This window comes from Melospiza georgiana, chromosome 2, assembly GCF_028018845.1.
Source record: "Melospiza georgiana isolate bMelGeo1 chromosome 2, bMelGeo1.pri, whole genome shotgun sequence".
NCBI classification, from domain to species: Eukaryota; Metazoa; Chordata; class Aves; order Passeriformes; family Passerellidae; genus Melospiza; species Melospiza georgiana.
The window spans coordinates 22,506,319-22,528,557 of NC_080431.1; the positions used below are offsets into that span (position 1 = coordinate 22,506,319).

At 41.4% G+C, this 22,239-nt stretch overlaps 1 protein-coding gene across 1 annotated transcript; it reads left to right on the forward strand.

The window, feature by feature from the left end:
• The first annotated feature begins 4,042 nt into the window (after positions 1–4,042).
• CHST10 (carbohydrate sulfotransferase 10) lies at positions 4,043–20,480 on the forward strand. The gene is made up of 6 exons (XM_058018868.1): positions 4,043–4,124; positions 8,843–8,982; positions 11,790–11,887; positions 14,569–14,803; positions 17,059–17,164; positions 19,015–20,480. The coding sequence occupies exons 2-6, from the start codon at positions 8,859–8,861 to the stop codon at positions 19,550–19,552; spliced, it is 1,101 nt and encodes a 366-aa protein (XP_057874851.1). The 5' UTR covers positions 4,043–4,124; positions 8,843–8,858; the 3' UTR covers positions 19,553–20,480.
• Positions 20,481–22,239: the final 1,759 nt, after the last annotated feature.

Genomic DNA, 22,239 nt, shown 5'->3' on the forward strand with positions numbered 1-22,239 from the left:
TGTGGGGAAAGGGGAGGGTTAGAAGAGGGCAGCAGTCACTTTGCAATACAGTAACTTGTTTTGAACACTAAGTGATTCAGTCAATTGTCTTAATTTCACTACTTTGGAAAACACCCACAACTGGGACTTCAAATTCAATTGTTATTTCTGATTTTTGTTTAAAGAATTGACTTATCTTGCTACATTGACATGATAATTTGCTGATTGGCTGCACTCATTTTATGACCCATATAATTAATTTTGAATAATTAGGTTCAATTTTAATTGACATTGATTTGATAATTAAATGTAGTTCTTTGCTACTCTAGTCCAGTCCTAGCAGAACATTTGGTTCTTTGCTATTAATAAACTTCACAAATCTGTTTTCATTTTTCAGACTACCAACTCAGACTAAATATCTGAAGAGTTTAAGAAAAATTAGATGATTCAGCTAATGACCTACTTACCTCAATCTAAACTTTTTGTCTCCTTCTTAAAGGGCAAGCAAATGGTGTAATGATATGCAAAATTTAAGAATTCCAAGGCACACAACATGAGGTAAAACTTGCTTTTCACCCAAAATAAAAAGTTAACTTAATCTTTGAATGAACACATCTCATTTGCTGCTTACAGATCTGATTTTACCCCTACTACAGCCATTATGATTTTACTGATATTAGCCCTAAGTCCCCCCAGTCCATCAACACACCTCAATCTTTCCTATGCAAGGAAACACATGCTACTTTTGATATATTATATTTATGCTGTATTAGTAAGTCCTGCATCTGTATGAGGCTGTACCTCCCTGAATTCATTGATTCATTGGCCTGCCTTTTTGTTTTGTTTTGTTAGGGTTTTTTGTTGTTTCCACAGCATCTCTTAATAATGTAGAGGCCAGAAAGTATTCTATATGTTCTATCCTGTGTCAACACAAACAACACTTAAATAAGCTCCCTTAAGTTCCAGAAAGAGACAGAATCTGGTGATAAACATCACACCCTAATAAATTTATTACATACCAAAGGTGCCATGTCTGACCTGTAAATCAAGGTACTTGTACACAAGAGATCTTCTCTGGTGATCAGCCATGCCTCAGAAATGCAGTCATGAAGCAGATAGATGTTTTCACTAGTAATGCTCTAGGAAAAGCATGCCTTCCTGCTGATTTAAATAAGATTTATTTAAATCCTTGTGAGTGTTTGATGCTGAGCAGGTGATTTGTCTTAAGGTCAGCTCTTATGGAAACAAAAAGGACTACCAAGACTAATCCCAGTAACTGGCATTGGATTAAATCCTGAAATAACAGCAAATAAATAGCATAGTTTAACAATATGGGCAAGCCTAGGCTTCTGCTGAATAGGATGAACTTGGAAGGTCAAGGAAAATGAAAGTTCTGTCAGTGTGATTAGGTTGGATGTGTTCAAATGTAAACTGCAGTATGGATGATTACTTATCTTGTCCAAGACAGGGGCTCATTTAAAAATTTTGGTATGCTTAAATCCATTTAGAATTAACTTATACTAAGGGCAGTCAAGACAGCCTGCCACTGACAGATAACAACTTCTTAAAATGCTTGATTGAGCTACACCTGGTCTTCCCTGACTGGCCAATCTGCAAAGTGGATCTTCTGTAAGACCCTTCCTGGAGAAGTGTGAAACCTGGAATAAAGATACACAAGAGTTATTAGGGCATACACCCCCTTCTTTAGTGGAATAAACATTGAAGATTGAACATGTTATTAAGATGATTTTTTTAGGTTTAGGCCCATGTCATTATAGAAAAAATGGGTACATCACTTCCATTGGCTTTGGCATCATCTATCTGAGAAAGACACTCTAGAATATTCCAGAGAGAGCAGGGTGACTTTTCACCAGCTTAATTATCCTTCACATTGCTCTGCTCTGGTGATGTAAAAATTCCCTAGTATTAAAAAGAACCCAGACTCACACAATGATTTTGCTGCCTATTTAAAGCACTAAACCCTACTGCAGCTTAGCATTATTAGTAGCAAGAATCCTGTTGGCCTGAACTAGCAACTGTATAATCCAACAGTACAGTTGCCTATGCAACACATTCTTCAACTTCATCAGACACTTTCAGGCCCGATTACTGACAACAAAGCTTATTAACTGGGCTTAATTTGGAAAATTGGTCTCTTTTGTGCTGGATTAATTATTATACATGTCAGTAACAACGTACTTGAAAGGTTAAAATTCCTAGGTTGAGCCTGATAATCTGGCAGGAATTGGTTCCACAGCTGGAGACTGCTTATTAATAAATCCATGTGTAGCTGCAACTGTAGTCATCACTGAAACCTGGGGAAAGGAGCAGCTTTCTAGCCTGTGCAAGACTCAGACTGGTGACAGCCACAGATTGCCAATGTGCTTTGCTTAAAAAGTAACTGTCACAATTGTCATTTCTACTTCACAGGCAGAGAGGAAGGGATGCACAAGGATATGGTGTCCCAAGGTGCTGATACAAACACACAGAGTCAGGCAGAGAATTGGGTTTCTGATTACTGGTTTTTGTCCACTGGTTTCGAGTGAGATATCTGTTTCTGCTGCTTCACTGAGACCAGCAGCCATCAGTGTAGCACTGAACACATGGCTGCCAACACATTTGCATTAGTCTGTTCTACTCCATAGGCTGGCCATGGTATCTGGACCAATGACAGAATCCTTGGATTTCCTTGGTCAGGCTTCAGCAAAGTGCACCACAGCAGTCAAGTCTGAAAATGCGTGCATCAGGTCATGGTCTAAATCATGGTCTAAACAGGGACAAGTGCACTGTAAGAATGCAATATGTCCTCAAGAGGACCTGTTTGAAATAGATATTAAAAAGAGACACATCACCAGCACCTGGTTTTGATGGGGCTTGTGGGTATCAGGGTCGTGTAGGTGAGCGTTTTGCTTGTCCAGTGGGCAGAGCACTGTGTTCACAGCTTTGTGCACAGCTGTGTGCACTGCACAGTGCCTCTGGGGGAAAGGAGCCTGGGCTAGGCTGCAGCAGCATTCAGGTAACACCTACCATCACACCACAGCTGCTCTTCACAGGGCTTTAGGGCAGCTTTCTTCTGCTGGAGCCTGCCCCCAGCCTGTGTCTGCCACGTCAGAGTGAGGGCTTGGGGAATGCCCGGCTCTGCCAGCTGCTTTTAGATTAATTGTTTCATTCTTGCCTGACTAAGGACAGCTTTCCTGCCTGACGGTGGGCTTCAGAAAATGAAACAGTAAGAGGTGTTTGGAGAAACATGAGGGAGGAGTAATCACATGGAAAAGGGGTCCTATTGTTCTCTTCAACACCCTAACAGAAGGTTGTAGCCGGGCGAGTCAGATTTCATGTCCCAAGTAGCAAGTGATGGGACAAGAGGAAACGGCCTCAAGTTGCACCAAAGGAGATCTAGATCAGGTTTTTGGGAAAATTTTTTCATGGAAAGGTTGTCAAACATTTGCACAGGCTGCCAAGGGCAACTGTGGAATCACCTTCCTGAAGCGTTCAAAAACCACACGGATGTGATCCCCGGGGACACGGCTTAGTGGTGCCCTTGGCAGCGCTGCGGGAGCGGTTGGACTCAAAGATCCTAGAGCTCTTTTCCCATATAAATGATTCTGTAATTTCCAGATGCATATATTTTTCTTAAACACGAGCGTTAGTGACCTAGGAAGATATTTTAACAGTTAAAACACCCAAACGTAACAACCCAAAGACACGTACACAAGCACATACTCGCGAGTCCGGCTGGAAAGCCCCGCTTGAGGGGAAGGAGGGAAGAGGCGGGGCGGGGAGGGCAGAGCTGCCCAGCCCGCCCTCTGTTCCTCCCTCCCTCCCTCCCTCCCTCCCGCCTTCGGGCGGGCGGGTGCGGCGCTGCGTCTTCCCGCAGCCGAACCGGGCCGTCCCCGCGGCGGCCTTCACCTTCCTCCCCTTCCCGGCGGCGGGGCTGGGGCCTGCCCGCGGCCCCGGAGGAGATGGAGGCGGCGGCGGCAGGGCCGGGCGGCGGCGGCAGGGGCTGAGCGGAGCCGGGGAGGCGCCGCCGCCGCCCGCAGCCGGCCGGGGGGGATGCGCCGGCAGCCGGGGCCGCCCGAGCGGGCCGGCCGTGCCGCCGAGTGAGGCGGGAGCCCGGGGCTGCGGGCAGCGGCGCTGGAGGGCCGGTAAGCGGGGAGGGGCCGCGCAGGGCCGCGGGGGGAGGCCTGGCGGCCGCCAGCCCAAGGCAGAGGCACCTCCGGCACCCCGGGTCGGGCGGGGATGCCAGCGGGCGCTGCGGGCATGTGTTGTCCGTCTCTGCCGGGTGAGGGGAAGCCCGCCCAGCTTCCCTCCAGAATGAGAAAAGTTTATGTCGGTTCATCCCAGGTCCCTGCGCCCGGAGCCGGGCTGGGACTGGGGCTGGGCACTGCCTCGGCTCGTCCCCTGCCGGTCAGAGCACGGCCCTGTGCCCTGTTCTTGGCGGGGACCGCTCTGTTCTCACGGAATGAATGGAGCGCCCCTGAAGCCTGCACGCTGCCGTTCCCAGCAGTAACGGGCGTGGGCTGCCCGCTGGAGCGGAACTGCTGTCTGTCGGGCCGGGCACGGAGGGCAGGCAGGGTCCGGCCCAGCCCGGGGCCCCGGGACGGGCGCACGCCGGGCCTGCCGCGGGCCCGGGCGGGTCACGCAGCGGTGCCGGCGCTGCTGCTGCCCTGCTCCGGGTGCACATCCCGCTGGCAGGTGAACTGCGTGCGCGCGGACCCCCGGGCCCCAGCGGGAGCTGGAGGAGCCGACACGCAGGCCTGCTAGTGCCCTCGGGAGGAGGCGAGCTCTAGGAAAGAACCAGCCCGTTACGATGTATGTTAGAACATTAAGTAGCACCACGCAACCTGCCAAAGGAGCGTCTGTGATATATGTTAGTCTGAATTTTTTTTTAAGTAGAACAAATTGGCCAGGTTTTCTTACCTGTAAAATAACACAAAGGAAGCATTGATGAAAATGAAGTAGGTTGTCCCAGTTAGCTGTTGCTTGGCCTTGCTTACCAGTTCCATTTCCAGTGATGTGAGTCATCATGTGCTGATGGGCAAGCACTTGGGATCGTGAGCCTCCTGGCGTGTCACTGCCATCGAGGATGCGGGCAGGGACTGTCCTGCCAAGGAGCCCCTGTGCAGGCAGCACAAACTGCAGAGCCAGAGGCTGTGCGCTGAGTTTTAATGCTGCTTACATCGTTCACCCTTTGTCCCATCGTTCACTTGAAGACAGCAGTCTTCTGCAAAGAATGCGTGTTTATTCGAGGGAGCAGGTTACTTGTGGGCCTCGGGTGAAGCCTGCAACGCTGTGTCTTGATCTTTGGTTCATGTTTGTGTTGTGTGTTGGGCTCTGTGTGTTGGTGATCCCCTTTTTTCTCATGCAAAACCCTTCATCTGGCTAATCTGTGACAGTTTGCTTTTGTGGCAGCCCTGAGAGGGAAGGACAGTGGAATGGGTGGGGACAAGAGTTTTGAGATCTCGTGCTTCTAAAAAAGTGAAAATTGCAGTGAGGGAGAAACTAACCAGAGATCTGTGTATTTCATTGTGAGAAAATGGACTAAACCTTCAACATATTTCTTGCTTTTGTCTGCTTGTAAAGTAAAACTGTGTTTTAGACAGCCAGAAATAGAAGACTGTTTTGGAAGCTGAAGGAGCCTTTTAAAGAGAAAAACGAGAAGCTAGTACATGTATTTACCAGAAAATAAGTGCATGAGAGGCAACAGAAATGCAGCAAGGTTAGAGATAAAACAGGAAATGCAATTGCCCTATGTGAAAACAATAAAAATATTAAGGTAGAGACAGAGAACACAAACATATTATTTTTTTTAAAAGTACTGATCATTGCATTTGAGCATAATGGTTGAGGTACTCCTGTTGTAATTGTGAATCGTTCTTCTTGAGATCAGTGATGAGCTGCTGATGCAGATGTACTTTAGGATGCTGGAAGTAACAGTGTAGTAATATCATAATTTCATTATGACAGATCCTCTGAGAAGACTCTTACATTCATAAGTATGGTTGCAGATTTCATGTGCACATTAAAAAAAGAAGAGTGTACAAAACTGCTTAATGTTTTCCTCTCAGCTTCCACGTCTTGAAGGGCAAAAGTGGTGCTTCTTATGGATGGGGCTGCAGATGTGACCCCTTCCTGCTCTAAGCCTGTCCTTAAGGTGAGAATTGTACTGCTTGTAGATGACTGGCTGAAATGCTCTCCTGCCCCTCCAGCACAGGACCTGGCAGCAGGGTCCTCTCTCCACTAACTGCATTCAGGTCAGAGCACACAGCAACTGCATTTCCCATGTGATTTAACACAATTTCTTAGAAATCCAATACATGAATTACATAAGAGAATATAGATCAATAGTCTTTACTGAATGGTGTGCATCCATCACTATTATGGAAGTGGGCAGACTAGCAGGGAGGCTATGTATGTTGGAGTCCTTTCTACCCTGCTTTAAGTAGGACAAATATACTGAGCTGGGCAGAGAGGTTTGGCCCAGACTTTTCATTATACCTCTGAAAAGCCCATAGCTGATTGTTAGAGATTTTCTTCCTGCAGAGTGTTCTCTGCAAGCTTCTGTCAGTCTGCTGCATTCAGCGTTTTGGATGTTGAACAGTTCTTATGGTTTTAGCAGAGCTACCTAAAAAGTAACAAATTTCATTGCTACAGTTCTGTGTCTTGATATCAGATCTGAATTTTTGTCTTCTGTGAGAGCTGGAAATGAATGCAATGTCTGAGAGTAAAGGTAACAAATCTCAGTGCTTAAGTGGAAGACGGTGCATTTCATGGCAGACTGAAAAATGAGGGCCTTTGAGACCTGGTGGTTTTCAGCATGAATCTTAGGGCAGGCTTGCACTAGTGCAGTGGTAGGATGGGAATAACTTTTGAACTACTTAGCTGAAAAGAGGCCAGTCTGATGGAATTCCTACGATATTTGTATTTCCTGGTCAACAGCTTTCCAGATCATGAAGAATAAACATGTTTGGGATGTTGCATGATCAGTTGTCAGCCAGGGAATTGCAGCAAAAAACAGGAGATGACAAACATTGTCTTGATGGAGGTCACAGCACCTGTAGTTGTCCAAAATACAGTTGATATCTAGGTATGGTGTTTTTAAAAGTACTTAAAAATGGATTCATGAAAGAAGAGGGGGGAAAGAAAGAAACTTTCAGAAACCAAACTGAAAAATGAGGAGATAAAAATACTGCCATCCTAGCTATTTTTTTCCCCTTTAACTGGAGATATTCAGTTCTTTTCATCCTCTTACCCATTTTTGCATACATCACTTGGGTCCCAAGTCTGTTTGAACTGCTTGACTGCCTGCACAGGTTTTCAGCATATCCTGAAGATCGTTCACTGCTGTCAGCTTTAGAGAGAATTCTTCCTGGAAACATTTGCATTGCTGGAAGGCAAAAGCTGGTTGGAAAAGCATTGGCACCTGTAGCAGTAGTAGTGATGTTGCAGGTGGACATGCTGAAACAACATCAAAACCAGGCTTACTTCTGGTATTGAAATTTTATGGGAATGAAGAAACTGGAATACTGGTATATGACCGAGAAACTTAATAAACACTTCTTTAGAAATGTTAACTAACATTTTTTTGCATCATAACTGGGAATGAGGGCATTTCTTATATTCCTTGGCAATTCACTTAAATGCCAGTATAGAAATTGTGATCACAAACCATGCAGACATGACTCTCATTGAAGTTGCCTGTGACTACTTTAGGACTGAGTTTGGTCCTATTGCTAGTTATAGGATTGTTGTGAGGATGTCATTGTATGAGATTTTTGTATTAGATCCTCTTTGGTTAAATGCTTGGATGTTGTGTTCCATTCTCAAAAGGAAGCATTCACTGTTTTCAGCAACTGAGCTCAGCCCCTCAGGTGTCTTATCTCTCCAGCAACAGTAGAGACAATAGTGCTATACTTTTGTAGGTTTTGGATATGGGTTATTTTTTTATTTGAAGTGGAGCTTTCACAGATACCTGGTGTCCACCCCCATGTGTATTGCCCATCAGAAGTTGGAAATTCAGGTAAAGATACAGCCTAAAATTTTCCATTTCTCTTAGTGGCTGGGCACTTAAATCTCTTTTATCATTGGTTTCCTTATATTTAATCTTACAGTCATAGAAAAAAATTTATTAGGATAGCAGTTTCAAAAATCAGGATAGAACTGTGTGCATTCAGTCAGTTTCTGTGGGTGGTTTCTTTGCACATTAAAACTGCTGTCTCAGTTGTTTGGGTAACCCTTCCTGCACTCCTGAGGAGGTTCTGTCTTTGAGGCTTACCTGCAGGGATACAGCTACATGTAGTAGCAGTGCTGCAAGGAAACTGAAAAATATTTGGTCAGCTTCAGCTTAGTGTTCCTGCTTGGTAGCTTCCAGCCTGTAATTTCTGTGGGCTGGGCAGGGGAAGAATCCATGTTATATGTCATAAGCTGGCTTGGGATAACCAAGTATAGTGTTAATGGTACATCTACCACTGAGAGCACAGCTTTCTTCAGTCTCCCTTCCTCTCCTACAATGGGCTGTCTTGCTAAGCTGAATCAAAAAATAAACTCTTCTTTTAAAAAATGGGTGTTTTGATCTATCTCCCCATGTAGCCAGACACAGTGCAATTCCCAGCACAAGCAGAAGGGAGAAATGTGAACAAGGGTGAAGGAGTGAAGCCTCCCTTTGATAGCAGCCAGTGGTTACATTGTCTCAGCCTTAATGTTGCTTATAAATACAGCTGAACGGACAAAAAGTTAAACGTGGAATCTACTGCTATGTTTTATGACACATATACATATTAAAGTTTTTATTTTTGGTTATGGAAAGTACTTTTTCTAAACTAACAAAAATAACTAATGTGTCAATGTTTTCTCTTTCAAACAGGAAGTGCCAACTTTATATGGCTCACATGCATGCTGACAACATGCACCACCAGTGGCTGCTGCTAGCTGCATGCTTTTGGGTGATATTCATGTTCATGGTTGCTAGCAAGTTTATCACATTGACTTTTAAAGACCCAGATGGTAAGTTTAGCTTTAATGTTTGACGTGAAACAGAAAATTGAATAGTGCTTCACAAAAATATTCTTTTCTATGAAAGTCGCTCTTGGCATGTTATCGCTTCTTCAGTAGGACTGAGAACAGAACAACTAAATGTCTGGAAGTGACAGTGCTGATATTCAGTTCCATTTGTTGCTAGAAGTCTGCAAATCTAACATCACAGGAGATTTTTTTGGTGGTTGAGAACAGAAGGGATCGTGTTTGGCAGTACTGTCTTGGCAGGTCTGCTTTTTCAATTACATTTAGTTTCAGTATCATGATCTACTGGGGTAGAACTTAAGTGCAATAACAACAGAGCACTAGTACCTATTTAAAGTCAGAAGAGGCTCAGAGGGCACTGAAGAGGTCATTTCACATGATACTAGTTTCTGTCTTTTTGTCACTGCTTGTCTTGTGGCTGAGGCATTATGTAAAACTTGTGGAAAGTTTTATTTCATTTGAGTGCACTTTGCCTAGCCACCTCTGGCCTGCTTCTTGCATTCAGTTTTATCCCCTGCTATTTAACTTGTAAACAGCTTATAGGCTTTTGCTCAGCTTAAGTAGCGAGATGTTATTAAGATGATGAGGAATTTAAGCCATTTGATGACACCACACAGTGTGTTACTTTTGTGTCTGGTGGGGAGCTGCTCTTACAAAGCCACCCTACAGAGAGCTTTGGGTGAAGGTGATGAGATGACTTGGAGTCTTAAGGGATCTGTTTCTGCATCTTCCTAAGACATGCAAAAAATATGTAATTTTGAAGCATTGACACTTGTGCTGTGTTTTTCAATAATTGGATAATGGATAAATACATTATAATAATGGATAATGGATAAATACATTAGGTGTACCTTTATAAATAATATGCATCTATGAGAAGATTTATTCAGCAAGCCTTACAGAGGAGAAATGTAGACTAACTTAACTTTCCTTGGACCCAGCTGTTCTGTCCTGGTGCATCTGCAAATCAGCTAGTCTTATGTTAGTAGTTATATCTTCCAGTATTTCACTCCATGCCAACTCTTGTTTCCCAGCTCAGGTATTGTTTGGGTGTTTCTTTTCATCAGAATTTGTCAGGGAAATTAAAATGTAGTTAAAAATAATAATTGCTAGAGCATAGCCTCTGCATGTATTTGCTTTTACTATCTTGGCTTGCCAAGTTTTTTCTTTTTTTTTCTATGCTGAGTCTTCCACTCCTTTTGAATAGTTCTCTGAGCAGATGATAAATAAACTCTTAAGCTTGTCCTGCAAAGGCATGACTACAGTTAAGTGTATATATCTGTTGGAGTGTTTGCAATAAAACTGATTAAGGGAAATGCTTTGACTGCACCAACGGAATTTTGAAGGAAGTCCAAACAGGATGGCAAGTCCTGGAGAAGCTCTTCTAGACTTAATAAAATATAACTTGTCAGAAATTTTTCTTATTTGGATGTGTCTTTCTAGCAGATGGAATAAAACCAGCAGATGCTCAATGAATCTATGTTCTTTTGTTTAAGCCTTTTACTGATGTCTTGGGTACATGAGCAATAGGAACTTCTTAAGGAGCAAATTTCTGTCCATCATTCCTAGTAGCATCTACAGGCATGCTTTTCCACAACGAGAGTGAAAAAATAGTTTAGCTGCTCTTTCACTGAATCAGATTACTTGTATTTTACAGAACACCATGAAGCAAGTCTGTGCACAGCAACAGTTACAGTTTCTGAATGCTTGAATGCTTCCATTGCTTTCAGTTTTAACTTGCTTTTCCATGCGTGCCCTTTGTTAAAATCCAGTGTAGGCAGAGTAGAGTACTCCCTGAAGAAAAGGGCATAGGCAGTGCTCACATTTTCTCAGCCATGAAACAGTAAGCCCCTGTGGATGCAGATGAGAAAACATTATTCATAGAAGAATCTATATGAAGGGAAAAGTAATCCAGTATGGATGGAAATAAATTTTCAGGGAGAAAACATGTTCTTTTTGCTTTGTAGTTAGGGAAAGCTGCTTCAAATTATTTTTGATTTTTGTGCACTGTATAGACTAAAGCTAAAACCCTGTGTTATTTTTTGGTTTTTTTGTAACATACTAAATGCAAAAGATGAAAAGGGTTCTTCCTTTTCTTGCTTTAATTTGGTCTCAAACTATTAGCTGTCCTAAAATCACTAAAAAAGAAAAAGAGTATCAGCTGAGTTTGCTGTTGGGAGAATCTCTAAAGAAGGCCATTGGTCCAGTAAAAAAGGAAGAGGGGATCTTTATTTTTGATTTTAGGTGCTTACTTAGAGTACCACAAAAATAAAAGGGTGTCCATAATGACACTTTCCTTCTTGTAAGTTTAATAGTCTACAAAAGAAGAAACATTTTTAATAGTATAAGGGGAGAGAGGAACCTGATAGATTTAAGTTTTTTATTTGGATGTGCTTTGTCCAGTTCATTGAAAAATAAAAATCTCCAATGCACAAGTCCATATAGTTATACCAAATTATCTATCAGTTGAGGTATTTCAAGTCAAGACTTTGATATCTCTACACACTTTTTAGAAAAAAGCAAAGACAACAACCAAAAAACCCAAGTAAAATATAATGGGTATGTTTCTTTGATAAAACTCAAATGAAGTTGTGCCCAAAATTCCCTGAGTACATCCTTTAAAATATTCATTGTCTGTGTCTGTCTTGTCTAGTACCTTTCCATGTGGAAACAAATCCTAGTGTTTTGTAAGGTTAATGCAGAAAGTAAAGTTGATGTGTTTTAGTTGTAAAGCAGAAATAGTTGCTTTCCCCTCACCTTCTGTAATGCTGTTATCTCTCTCCCTTCTTCAGGCTATGGTGCCAAGCAAGAGCCATTGATTCTGACAGCTGTGACAAAAGTGGAGGAGGTACATGTGCCAGAGGAAAAACATTGGCCTGAAGAATTCCAGGTGCATACTCTTGAGATAAAGGTTATGTGTATTAAGGAGTAGAAGAAAAGAAGAGATTAAGGAAGGGCTTCCTGTTGTTAAGATGAATTGCTAGACAGGAATTATTTATTCAGGCTGTTCTATTTAGATAGAGGCGACAGAATTCATTTTAACTTCACAAAGCTGGTTTGTTACGGTAATCTGCTGTCTTGTTTCATCTGAATGATTCAACTTAATGTGTTTCCATTTCTTGGAGAAAATTGTTACAGCACTCCTTTATCAAGTCAGGACAGTCGGTTTTGTTAGCCTTTTTAATGTAATGGCCCAGTTTTGGATTACTTGTGTTCTGTCTTGCCATAGCGATCAGGTTTGTGCTTGTTGAGGGCAAGCCTGTGTCTGCTCTATTCTCTTAGATTTCTGCCCAATCTCTCTGCTTCTTTTTATCACTGTCAATTTCTTCTTCATATTTCGTGCTCTTTTGTGTTTCACATTTCAGCATTTTTCCAGAGTAGAACATGAACACAATAGTAGTCAATACCAGTTGATCTTTTAGATGCATAGTTCTGTGCTTTCAGCAAATTGACAATGAAACTCTGAAAATCCTTTATCCAAATGTAAATTTTTAGACCAGTTGCAGAGTGTGATAAATAATTTTTTTTCTTTTTTTTTGCATTAGTACATAAGTCATCTTGTGTTTTAAGTATTTTTATGATGCATCATGGAAGGTAGGTTAGCTGTATAAGCGTGACTCTTTTTGGTTTCATTTTTCAAAAGCACAAAATTTAAGTTATCTTCAAAATACTCGGGAAAAACAGTTTGTTCAGTGGAAGGTAGTTATATATAGAGAGTTTTATTAGCTTTCTTTGCTAGTGTGGAAGAGGATAATAAGGTTTCTGGATATAAACCAATTCTCTCTTGACTTCCTGACAGCATGAAATGTAGAGTAACAACATTAATTTTGGTTACATGCAGAAAGAATTGTTTGGACAGACAAAATAATCTGACAGACTGTTCAGATTACATTTTGAGCAGGGGGTATTGGAGAAGAGTAACAAACAGAAAAAGTAGATTTTTTTCCCCCCCCTTAAGAAAGGTTGGGACAAAAAGTGAAATAATTCCTTTTTCATCTCTGGCTTGGACACTGTACCTAAAATCATAGAATCACAGAATGGTTTGAGTTGGAAGGTACTGTTGAAGATCGTCTAGTTCCAAGCCCTCTGCCATGGACAGGGACACCTTTGATTAGCCCAGGTTGCTCAGAGCTCCATCCAACCTGGCCTTGAACAGTTCTGGGGTGCACCATCCACAGCTTCTCTGGGTAACATGTTCCAGTGCCTGACCACACTCATAGGAAAAAATTCCTTCCTAATGTCTAAACCTGTTTTTTTTCAGTTGAAAACCATTACCCCTGTCTTGTCACTGCAGGCCCTGGTAAAAAATCTGACTTTTTTACAAACCCCTTATGAGCATTGAAAGGCTGCAGTGAGGTTTTCCTGGAGCCTTTTCTTCTCCAGGCTGAACAGCCACAGCTGTCTCAGCCTCTCTTCATAGGAGAGGTGCTCCATCTTGGACCATCTTCATGGCCTCCTCTGGACCTTCCCTTAACAGGTCCCTGCTTTCCTGTGCTGGGGCCCCCGGGCTGTGTGCAGCACTCTAGGTGGCAGCAGAGCAGAGTACAGGGGGAGAATCACCTCCTTTGACCTGCTGGCCACTGTGCTTTCTTAATGCAGTCCAGGATGCAGTTGGCTTTCTGGGCTGCAAGTACACACTGCCAGCACATGTCCAATTTTTCGCTCATAGTATCCCCAAGTCCGTAGCAGGGTTGGTCTCAATCAATTCATCCCCTAGTCTGTATTGATATTAGGGACTGCCATTCAGTTGGTGGAAAGGTGAAAAATTGTCAGTAGAAATTTAAACTTTCCTATCACCCCTTAACTAGAGAAGATTCTTTTTCCTCACACTCCACTAGTTGTGAGGGAAAAGGTGGTTGTGGTTCCTTTCTTAGTCTCAGAAAAATGAGCCATGTGGAACAGCTCATCCATTTTTGGGGAGAGGTATCCTGATACTTCTTTTGTTTGTCACGCTGATGCTCAATGATCACATTTTTATTTACCTGATTTTATTTCAACTTGGATAAATGGAAACACTGGACGCCTACAGGTGCTAGAGAACAACACAACACAGAATTTTTATCCTTATTTTTTTCCCAGCCAGATGGGTCACAAAATATTCTGAGTTGGAAAGGACCAACAAGGATGATAGATAGAATCCAACTCTTAGCCTGCACAGGACATCCCCAGGAATCACACCATGGGTCAGCCCCATCTTCTCAGAGCTTAAAGCATAATTTATGTTGGAATTCCTGTCCTAACCTCTCAGAAGCTTTCATCACAGGTTGTTGAAATTCTGTGGGAGTTCCAGTATTTGATCAGGGCATGCTTAATCCACACAGATAAGGCTCTGTTGTGTGGAAAAGCTCTTACTACTGTATATACTACCATGTAATGTCTTAAGAGCTGAACCAAAGTACAGCATTAGCACAGGAAGCAAACTGTTGGCTACTCCTTTAGTTAATACATAGCAATGTTTTAATCTGGGAGTCATTAGGGTGCATAGTTTGGGGATTTTTCTACTTCATAATTTGATCTGAAAACTAAAGTCTTTAACTTTTGTTTTCTCTTTCTCCTCTGCATTTCATAAAGCCAACTGGAAAAGCATTTTCAGGAAATCTGATCCGCCAACCTCTGGTTCATATGGAAAGACTTGAGCTTCTCAGGAATGTCTGCAGAGACACTGCATTGAGAGATCTCTCTCATACTGCAGTTTCCAAATTCGTCTTGGACCGAATATTTGTGTGTGACAAGCACAAGATCCTGTTTTGTCAGACGCCAAAAGTGGGCAACACTCAGTGGAAAAAAGTCTTGATCGTTTTAAATGGTATCTGCTTTTCTGTGGGTGTGAGGCTTTCTTTGAGGAGGAGGAAATGGAATTGTTCTAACTGGGGCAACTGAAATGGATTCTTTCTGCATTTCTGTACACTGATACTTAATTTCAGCTTTTCATTTATCACAGTTGTTTCTTGTCCTTTCAAAACATCCCCTTAAAATGAGATCTGTTCTTTTGTAAAAATAAGTATTGTTATTACTTGACTCTAAAGTTGAGTCATGACAGAGTACCCATATGCATGTGGTAGGTAGGTTTCTTATCTTTGAAGGGGTGCACTAAATTACAGAATTTGAAAGTGTGTGACAAGGTATTATAATTGCTAAGTAACAATAATATATCTGGCTAAAGGCCAGTGACTTTTAACTAGGGATTTTAGCCATGAAGAAAGCTGGTTAAAACTTGGCAGCTCCTCTTGGTCTGTCTTGCTGAAGTCTTGTGTGTGTTCTGTCAGTGAACCATCTTAAGAGTTACAAAGATTCTGAGGTGCTTAACATAATAGTTGGGACACCAAAGATATGTTGTAAAAGATGGTGAAAGAAGGACTAAAGCGACAAGTGTGTTTGAAGAAATAGCAAATGAGCTGTGTCCCTCAGCAAAGCTTTTCTAGCAAGCACTACTAACATTAAAAACTTTAATTTTCATTTCATCCTTGATCTGTGGATGTGAGCTAAAAATCTAGCAGAGGTACACGCATACCTATGTTTCTTAATATGCATGTTTCTTAGTATGCATGTTTCTTAATACCTATGAAAGCAACACTCAAAGTACTAAATATGGAATTGTATGAGGGCATTGGAAGTACCTGACCTTAGCAGCATTGAGAGATAACATGCAAAGAATGCCTCAGAATTGGCAGCCATGTATTGGCTATGCAGAGTGGAGGATAACTCACATCTTAACAGCAGGGAACTTTTCACCTTGAGTTTCCTAGTTCTGTCATGTTGAATAATGATAGATAATTGCTTCCACATAAACATGGTCTCTTTTGCCTTAAGCCACCAGTGCAATGGTGTCTGCTGATGAAGGCTACTGCTGTGGTTGACCTAACTTTCTCCTCTTTGGGTATTCTCAAAAGGCAGGGCTGATACTTGAGGAGGAATAATTTATGCCCAAATACCTAAGTGGTATTTGGAGGTTCAGGAGGGGGAAATGCAGCTGTGGCACTGTGGGGGAGCTAACTCTGCTACTGCTTGTACTGACTGTGTTCTCTGAATGAATGCAAGGTATCGGTTTCTGTGAGGCTGTCTCATCTGACATCTGTTGTCCACATGTGATTCACCTATGGTACCAAAAAATACAATTGAAAACCTGAAACTGGTACAATACAACTCTAGTCCCCACCCCTCATTCTGCTCCCTCCAGGAAAAAAAAATAGAAATTGGAAAACTGAGCAGCTGAGTTGTGTGTATTATTCACTTGAGTTCTGGACATGAGAAGGCTGTAGGGGCTTTCACTTAACAGGCTTGTTTTGTAGCACCCTGTGCTTGTTGCAGGTTGATATTCTGAAACGATGCTGGTTGTGTGAAGGCTTATGCCTAAAGCCCAAGGGGCCACATGAGATGTTTCTCAAGGTCATAAAACCTTCCAGGATCAGGATACTAAAATGAATGCAGCAGAGTTAAAGTGACGTTATTTTTCTTGTCAGCTCATGTGCTTTCAGAAATGAGTATCTGGAGACTTATGTTGTTAATTTTAGTGCCTTTTAATCTGTGGAGTATTCTCTGATTGGAATTTTTGTTTCCGCACAGCATACTTGTTAAAAAAAACTTTATGGATCCTGAAAGCAAAGTACTTTTGCATTGAAGCAGTTCCAAAAGCAGCTCATAGCATTTATTTTTGTTGGTGGTTGAAGCTCAGCCAAAAAAACTGGTTCTTTCTGAGTTAATCCTGAAAGTCTTCCTCCATTTGTATGTGCCTGCAGAGGGAAAGAGAATGGGGACACTGACATGTGAGGAGTTACAGGCTTAGACATAATTGCTGATTAAATTTGCATAATATGCTTTTCTGAGAATTTTGTGGCCATTTGGTCTTGGACCTTGATGTCACATACCCTGCAGAATCTTAACAGTTTTCAGCTTTGCAGTCAAAATCTCTCATAATTTAACAGTTTTAAACATAGTAACTTTAAATGGTAAAAATAAAGAAAAGATAAAGACATAAAACTGTCAGCCATACATGCTTGCTCATACTCACTGGTTTTTTCCCCTTGAATGAATCCCCTTGCTCTCTCATTTTGATTTTTCCAGGAGCATTTTCTTCCATAGAAGAGATCCCAGAAAACATTGTACATGATCATGAGAAGAATGGCCTTCCACGCTTGTCCTCTTTCAGTGACTCTGAAATTAAAAAACGGTAAGTGGCCCTGCCAGTGAGTGTGGGAGGTGTTGGAGGTTAGTGGTGTTATGAGCAATCAAGGGTACAGCTGAAGGCTGTGTCTGAAACTCAGGGCAGCAGGGTTTCTGTGCCACCACTAGTATTGTGGCACTATTCTGTTATCCTCACAGATGTTGCTGTATCTGCCTTCCTACTGGCTTTGAAGGAGAGCACCAGTGTAATTTGTGATACAGTTAGGTGAGCCAACCAACTCCCTGGCACATAAGGTTTCTGTAATTCAATGCCTGCCTAGTTGTTACATAGTTAATCTTCAGAACAGGTTTAGTTGGGCAGCCCATCCTGATGTCTCATATGGTAAACCTTACTGCCTACAGGTAAGATTGTTGTTGCAGCAGACTGACTTACTGTGACTGAGCTGGTTAGATTTAAATTGTTAGTGCTTCTTAGCCCCAGAATATTTTCCATTCAGCTGAACCACTTTGTTTTCCTGTTTAAGTGCTTCTGGTTATTTTCAGAGCCAAAAAATACTTTGGCTAGATTTTTAACTGTGCCTGCTCTCATGTCTATGAGAGCCTATGCCATGTATAATCCCTGTAAGGGGTGGCAACATGGAGAGAACAGGACATAGGATGGCAGTGGACACTTGTAAGCCTGTTCTTGCATGGGTTTGTGTGCATGGCACCATTCTGACGAGTCAGTCCTTTATACATGTGTCACATGTTAGTAGAGCTCAGCCCAAGGGGTTTTGTTGCATGCAGTGGCACAAGGACATTTATTACAGCTGTGTCTGGAGAATTGGGGTCACTTGATTGTGTTGATATTGTGCAAAGGAAAATATGGTCACTGCATTCTTGAGAACATGGATCTGTTTCCCTCCCTGTGAGCAGCCCTGCAGAAAGGAACTGTTCACCTGGGGGTAAGCCCTAGTTAGGATATATGAAGTTGAGTCCATTGTTGTTTGGGTTGCTGTGTTCTGCTCAGCATGGAAGCTGTGCTGGAGGTGTGTAACATGGTTTTGGTTTGGATCTGAAATTACCAGAGTTTTAGGTATGGAAAGCAGGATGGTGTGGATCTGTTTACCCAGTTTGCTGACCTCTATCTAGCCCTGCCTGGCTAGGAGTAAGTCTGGAGGATCTGAAGTATGATGCAAGTGGTATATAGGCCGAAGAGTCTATCCGTGTCCAGTCCATCCATCCTTATTTCAGTGAGGACTGGGCTCTCAATCTCTTTATTTAGGTATTTATTGAAATAAACTTTGTTTTCAATTTATTCCTCCTACAAATAATCTGACTAGAGAATATCACATATTACTCTATCACAGTAGTACATTAAATTCTGTTGAAAACTGTGGTCTCATGTTTCGGTGGTGCTCTCAGCCATTATTGAAAGCATGACAAAACATCAAAATAAAATACTATTCTTAACTTCTTGGTACTTAAGCAGCAATTTATCTAACTGCCTGCCAGTGAAAAATGCAGCCTTCTATATGCATTTAGCTGCACCAATGCCCTTTTCTCCATGTCCTTATGTATTTTGGTTTTTTTGAGCTTGATCACATGACATTACAAATATCTTTAACTTGGAGCTCTCAGTGTCTTTTGTCTCCTGTTTATTATGGATTGAGATAAGCTAAACTCCTCCAGTTTGAATACAATGTGAAAACTAGGATTAACCATTTCTTCTTTGTCCTGTATGTAAAAACTGCTAGTAAGAAGACAGAAATTGTATTTAGTCCCATTGATTATAATATCGATACAAGTGCTCTAAGATTCACGTTGCTGTGTCTGTGGTCAGAGTTCATGTACATTTTGTAAGTGCTATGCTAAACACTTTCCTTAATTATTTAATTTTTTTCTTCCTCTGTTTAGACTGAATTTATACTTCAAGTTTTTTATTGTTAGAGATCCATTTGAAAGACTTATTTCTGCGTTTAAGGACAAGTTTGTGCACAATCCTCGGTTTGAACCTTGGTACCGGCATGAAATAGCTCCCGGCATCATCCGTAAGTACAGGAAGAACCGCACAGAGACCAAAGGGCTGCAGTTTGAGGATTTTGTGCGCTACCTGGGGGACCCCAATCACCGATGGCTGGATCTTCAGTTTGGTGACCACATCATTCACTGGGTGACATATGTGGAACTTTGTGCTCCCTGTGAAATCACATACAGTGTGATCGGACACCACGAGACCCTGGAGGACGATGCTCCGTATATCTTGAAAGCAGCTGGCATAGACCACTTGGTATCGTACCCCACAATCCCCCCAGGCATAACAGTGTACAACAGAACAAAAGTAGAGAGGTATTTTTCAGGAATTAGCAAGAGAGACATAAGACGCCTCTATGCACGATTTGAAGGTGATTTTAAACTCTTCGGTTATCGTGAGCCTGATTTCTTGCTTAACTGACACCTGGGATAAGATCTGAAAAAGTGTCTCATGGATTAATCTAATCCTGTGTGAATACCAGCTGCAACACTGGCAGAGCTGAGAATGACCATTTGTTTTCTAGCTTTTTGATGTTGCTCCATTTTTCAGTGAAATATTTGTCATATGAACAACTAGGGGCTTACAGTTGTTGTTTCCTGACCACGTTTTCAGTACATTATTGCAATCTGTTAGGAATTATGTCTCTGTTATCTAAAATACAGAATTTGTCTTCTCCCCTCTTCCCTCCAGGAAAAAGGAGGAAGAACAAATGGGCTATGATCTTCCTCTCCTCCCAGACAGAATGCCATTTTTGAAATGTTAAGTATTTGTAAAGGTGACAATTTCACTGTAGGTTAACCCTGACATGAGGGTAAACATAATGATTCCTGCTCATGAGAAAGTCATGTAGTCTCCCATGAGCTTTGTAAATGAGAGGCCAGTACAAGACTAGAAATTAATTAAATGCTTGACAAATATAACCATCTAGGTTCTGTCATGTGGCTGCTACAATAACGCTGATCTAATCCCATTCTTGTTTGTCAAAAAATGAACCTAATTAGACAGAAGCTTTTAGGGATGTACAAAAATGAACTGGTTCCACATCCCAATTGTCTCTGTATTTTTGTCAAGTGTTTACTGTATTTACTACTGGTGTATTGAGCCTCATAATTCTACTTTTGATTTTCAAGAGATTATTTAACTCCTGGCTATGTAAGTTATGTGAGAACACCAGCTGCAAGTGGAGCATAGAAGAAATATAAAACTCTTAAGGAAACTGTTAAGGAAAATTAATTTAAGTATCAGTTGTATTTGTGGGAGCACATACAATAATCACAAGATGCTCTCACACAATTTAACTTGTCTTTTCTTCTAACAGTCAAGATTAATAAAGAAGTTACAAAAGCAAGATGTCATATTAAAGAGCTGCTTACTTGGATTCAAGTTCCACCTTTTTCTTATATCCAGCCTTGCTCAGTTCAGTACCTCAGAGAACAGAAAGTTTATCCCTTCTGAAAATTCATCTCCCTTCTGCTAAAGGAGAGAAGGAGACAAGATGAATCCCTGATTTTTCCAGTGATTCACTGCCAAGGTGAAAACTACTTACATTTATGTTACTGATGTGGTAAATTTAGCTATCTGCCAAAAGTTTAAATCTTGCCTAAATTTGTGTACTCATTTTATGCATTAAAAAAAAGAACTGAATTGAGTGAATGCAGCCATCATATTTGCTCGTGCTTGTATTTTGTCTTATAAAGAGCAGCAACTTTTGTCTGAGTTCACCAGCAATAAAAATCAGTGTGCTGCCAGAAGAGAGATAGACCAAATATCTGAAATACAGGAATTGCTCTGTCACAGTGAGCATGTGAACTGTATTTTTTAAATCATTGTCCCAAAATATTTATTTTCAGATCAGCATAATGTTGCTGGCTAGGAATGCTAATGATGGCCAGTGCTATGAAATCTCTTTTTAAATCCAGCCACTGTATGTTTTTGATAGCTTTCTGTATTAACACAAGGAAGCATCTTGCACTTGTGTAAAAGAAAAGCTGTGCCAAGCTGACATGTGCTGTTACCCACAAACAGGAAGCCCTGTTGTAGGTGAAAATTATTTCAGAAAGATCTCAACAGATGACCTGAAATAAAGAAGAATAATCGTTCACTGGGCATTGTTAGCAAGAGAATAATCCAGGGTGGCAAAGTTGGAAGGTAGAATATTTTTTCAGGTTGGTTTGTTGGTTTTTTTAACAATTACGGTGCCCTAATTTGTTAGTTCTTAACCAATGATAAAAAGATGTTAACAGCTCCAAGTTTTTCTGTAGTTTTCTTCATATGGAAACTTAGCAAAATGCACTGATACATGCATTTTGGAGCTAATAACCTGATGGATTACCTTGCTGCCAATTTGAAATGTAACAGTGAATAATGTATAGTAAATTCAGGCCTTAAAGTTTAATAAAGTAGAATTGTTTTCCTCTGAAAGTATAAGCTGCTGATCCCACAGAGAGCCAATGTATGTTTTTCTTGGTAAATTACTTAACGTATTGCTTGCTTAAAAATTGCCAGATGAAAAGTGCTACATAAATATTAAGTAATAATATTTTTTTTCTGATAGCTTTCTCTGCATTGAGTTCTGAGCTCTGAACAGGACTATGGACTGACCTAGGCAGAGGTGTATAATCCTCTCCCATCTCTGTGTTCCCATCTTTTCAGGCTGGAACTGGAATGCAGGTTATCATTTCTTCAATTCAAATGTGAAGTTTCTCCATTCTGAACTATATTTTCTTTCTAGAAGCATGGGTTTGTTTTTATCCTTACATGGCTGAAGTAACAACGGTGCAATTTTGGCACATCTTTTGAGGAAACTTGTATACCATGATGGTCCTTGACAGATGTAGTAGGACTCTCCTAAAATTGGTGCAGTGCAGGCAGGACAGATTGTGCTCTGTTAGGGAGGAGACTTTTGCCACGCCACTTATAATAAATTAAATGCTTGTGGTTTGTTTCAGCTTGATTGTACTCTGCACTCTACATTTTACAAATGTAGTCTCAGTGGCACGCACAAATATCATTTGGCTGTTCAGATGTTATTTGCATACCACTTTCAAACTGCAGATGATATTTATGTCATATTTTTGGAACTGCTGGCCTAGATTATTCTTTCTCCT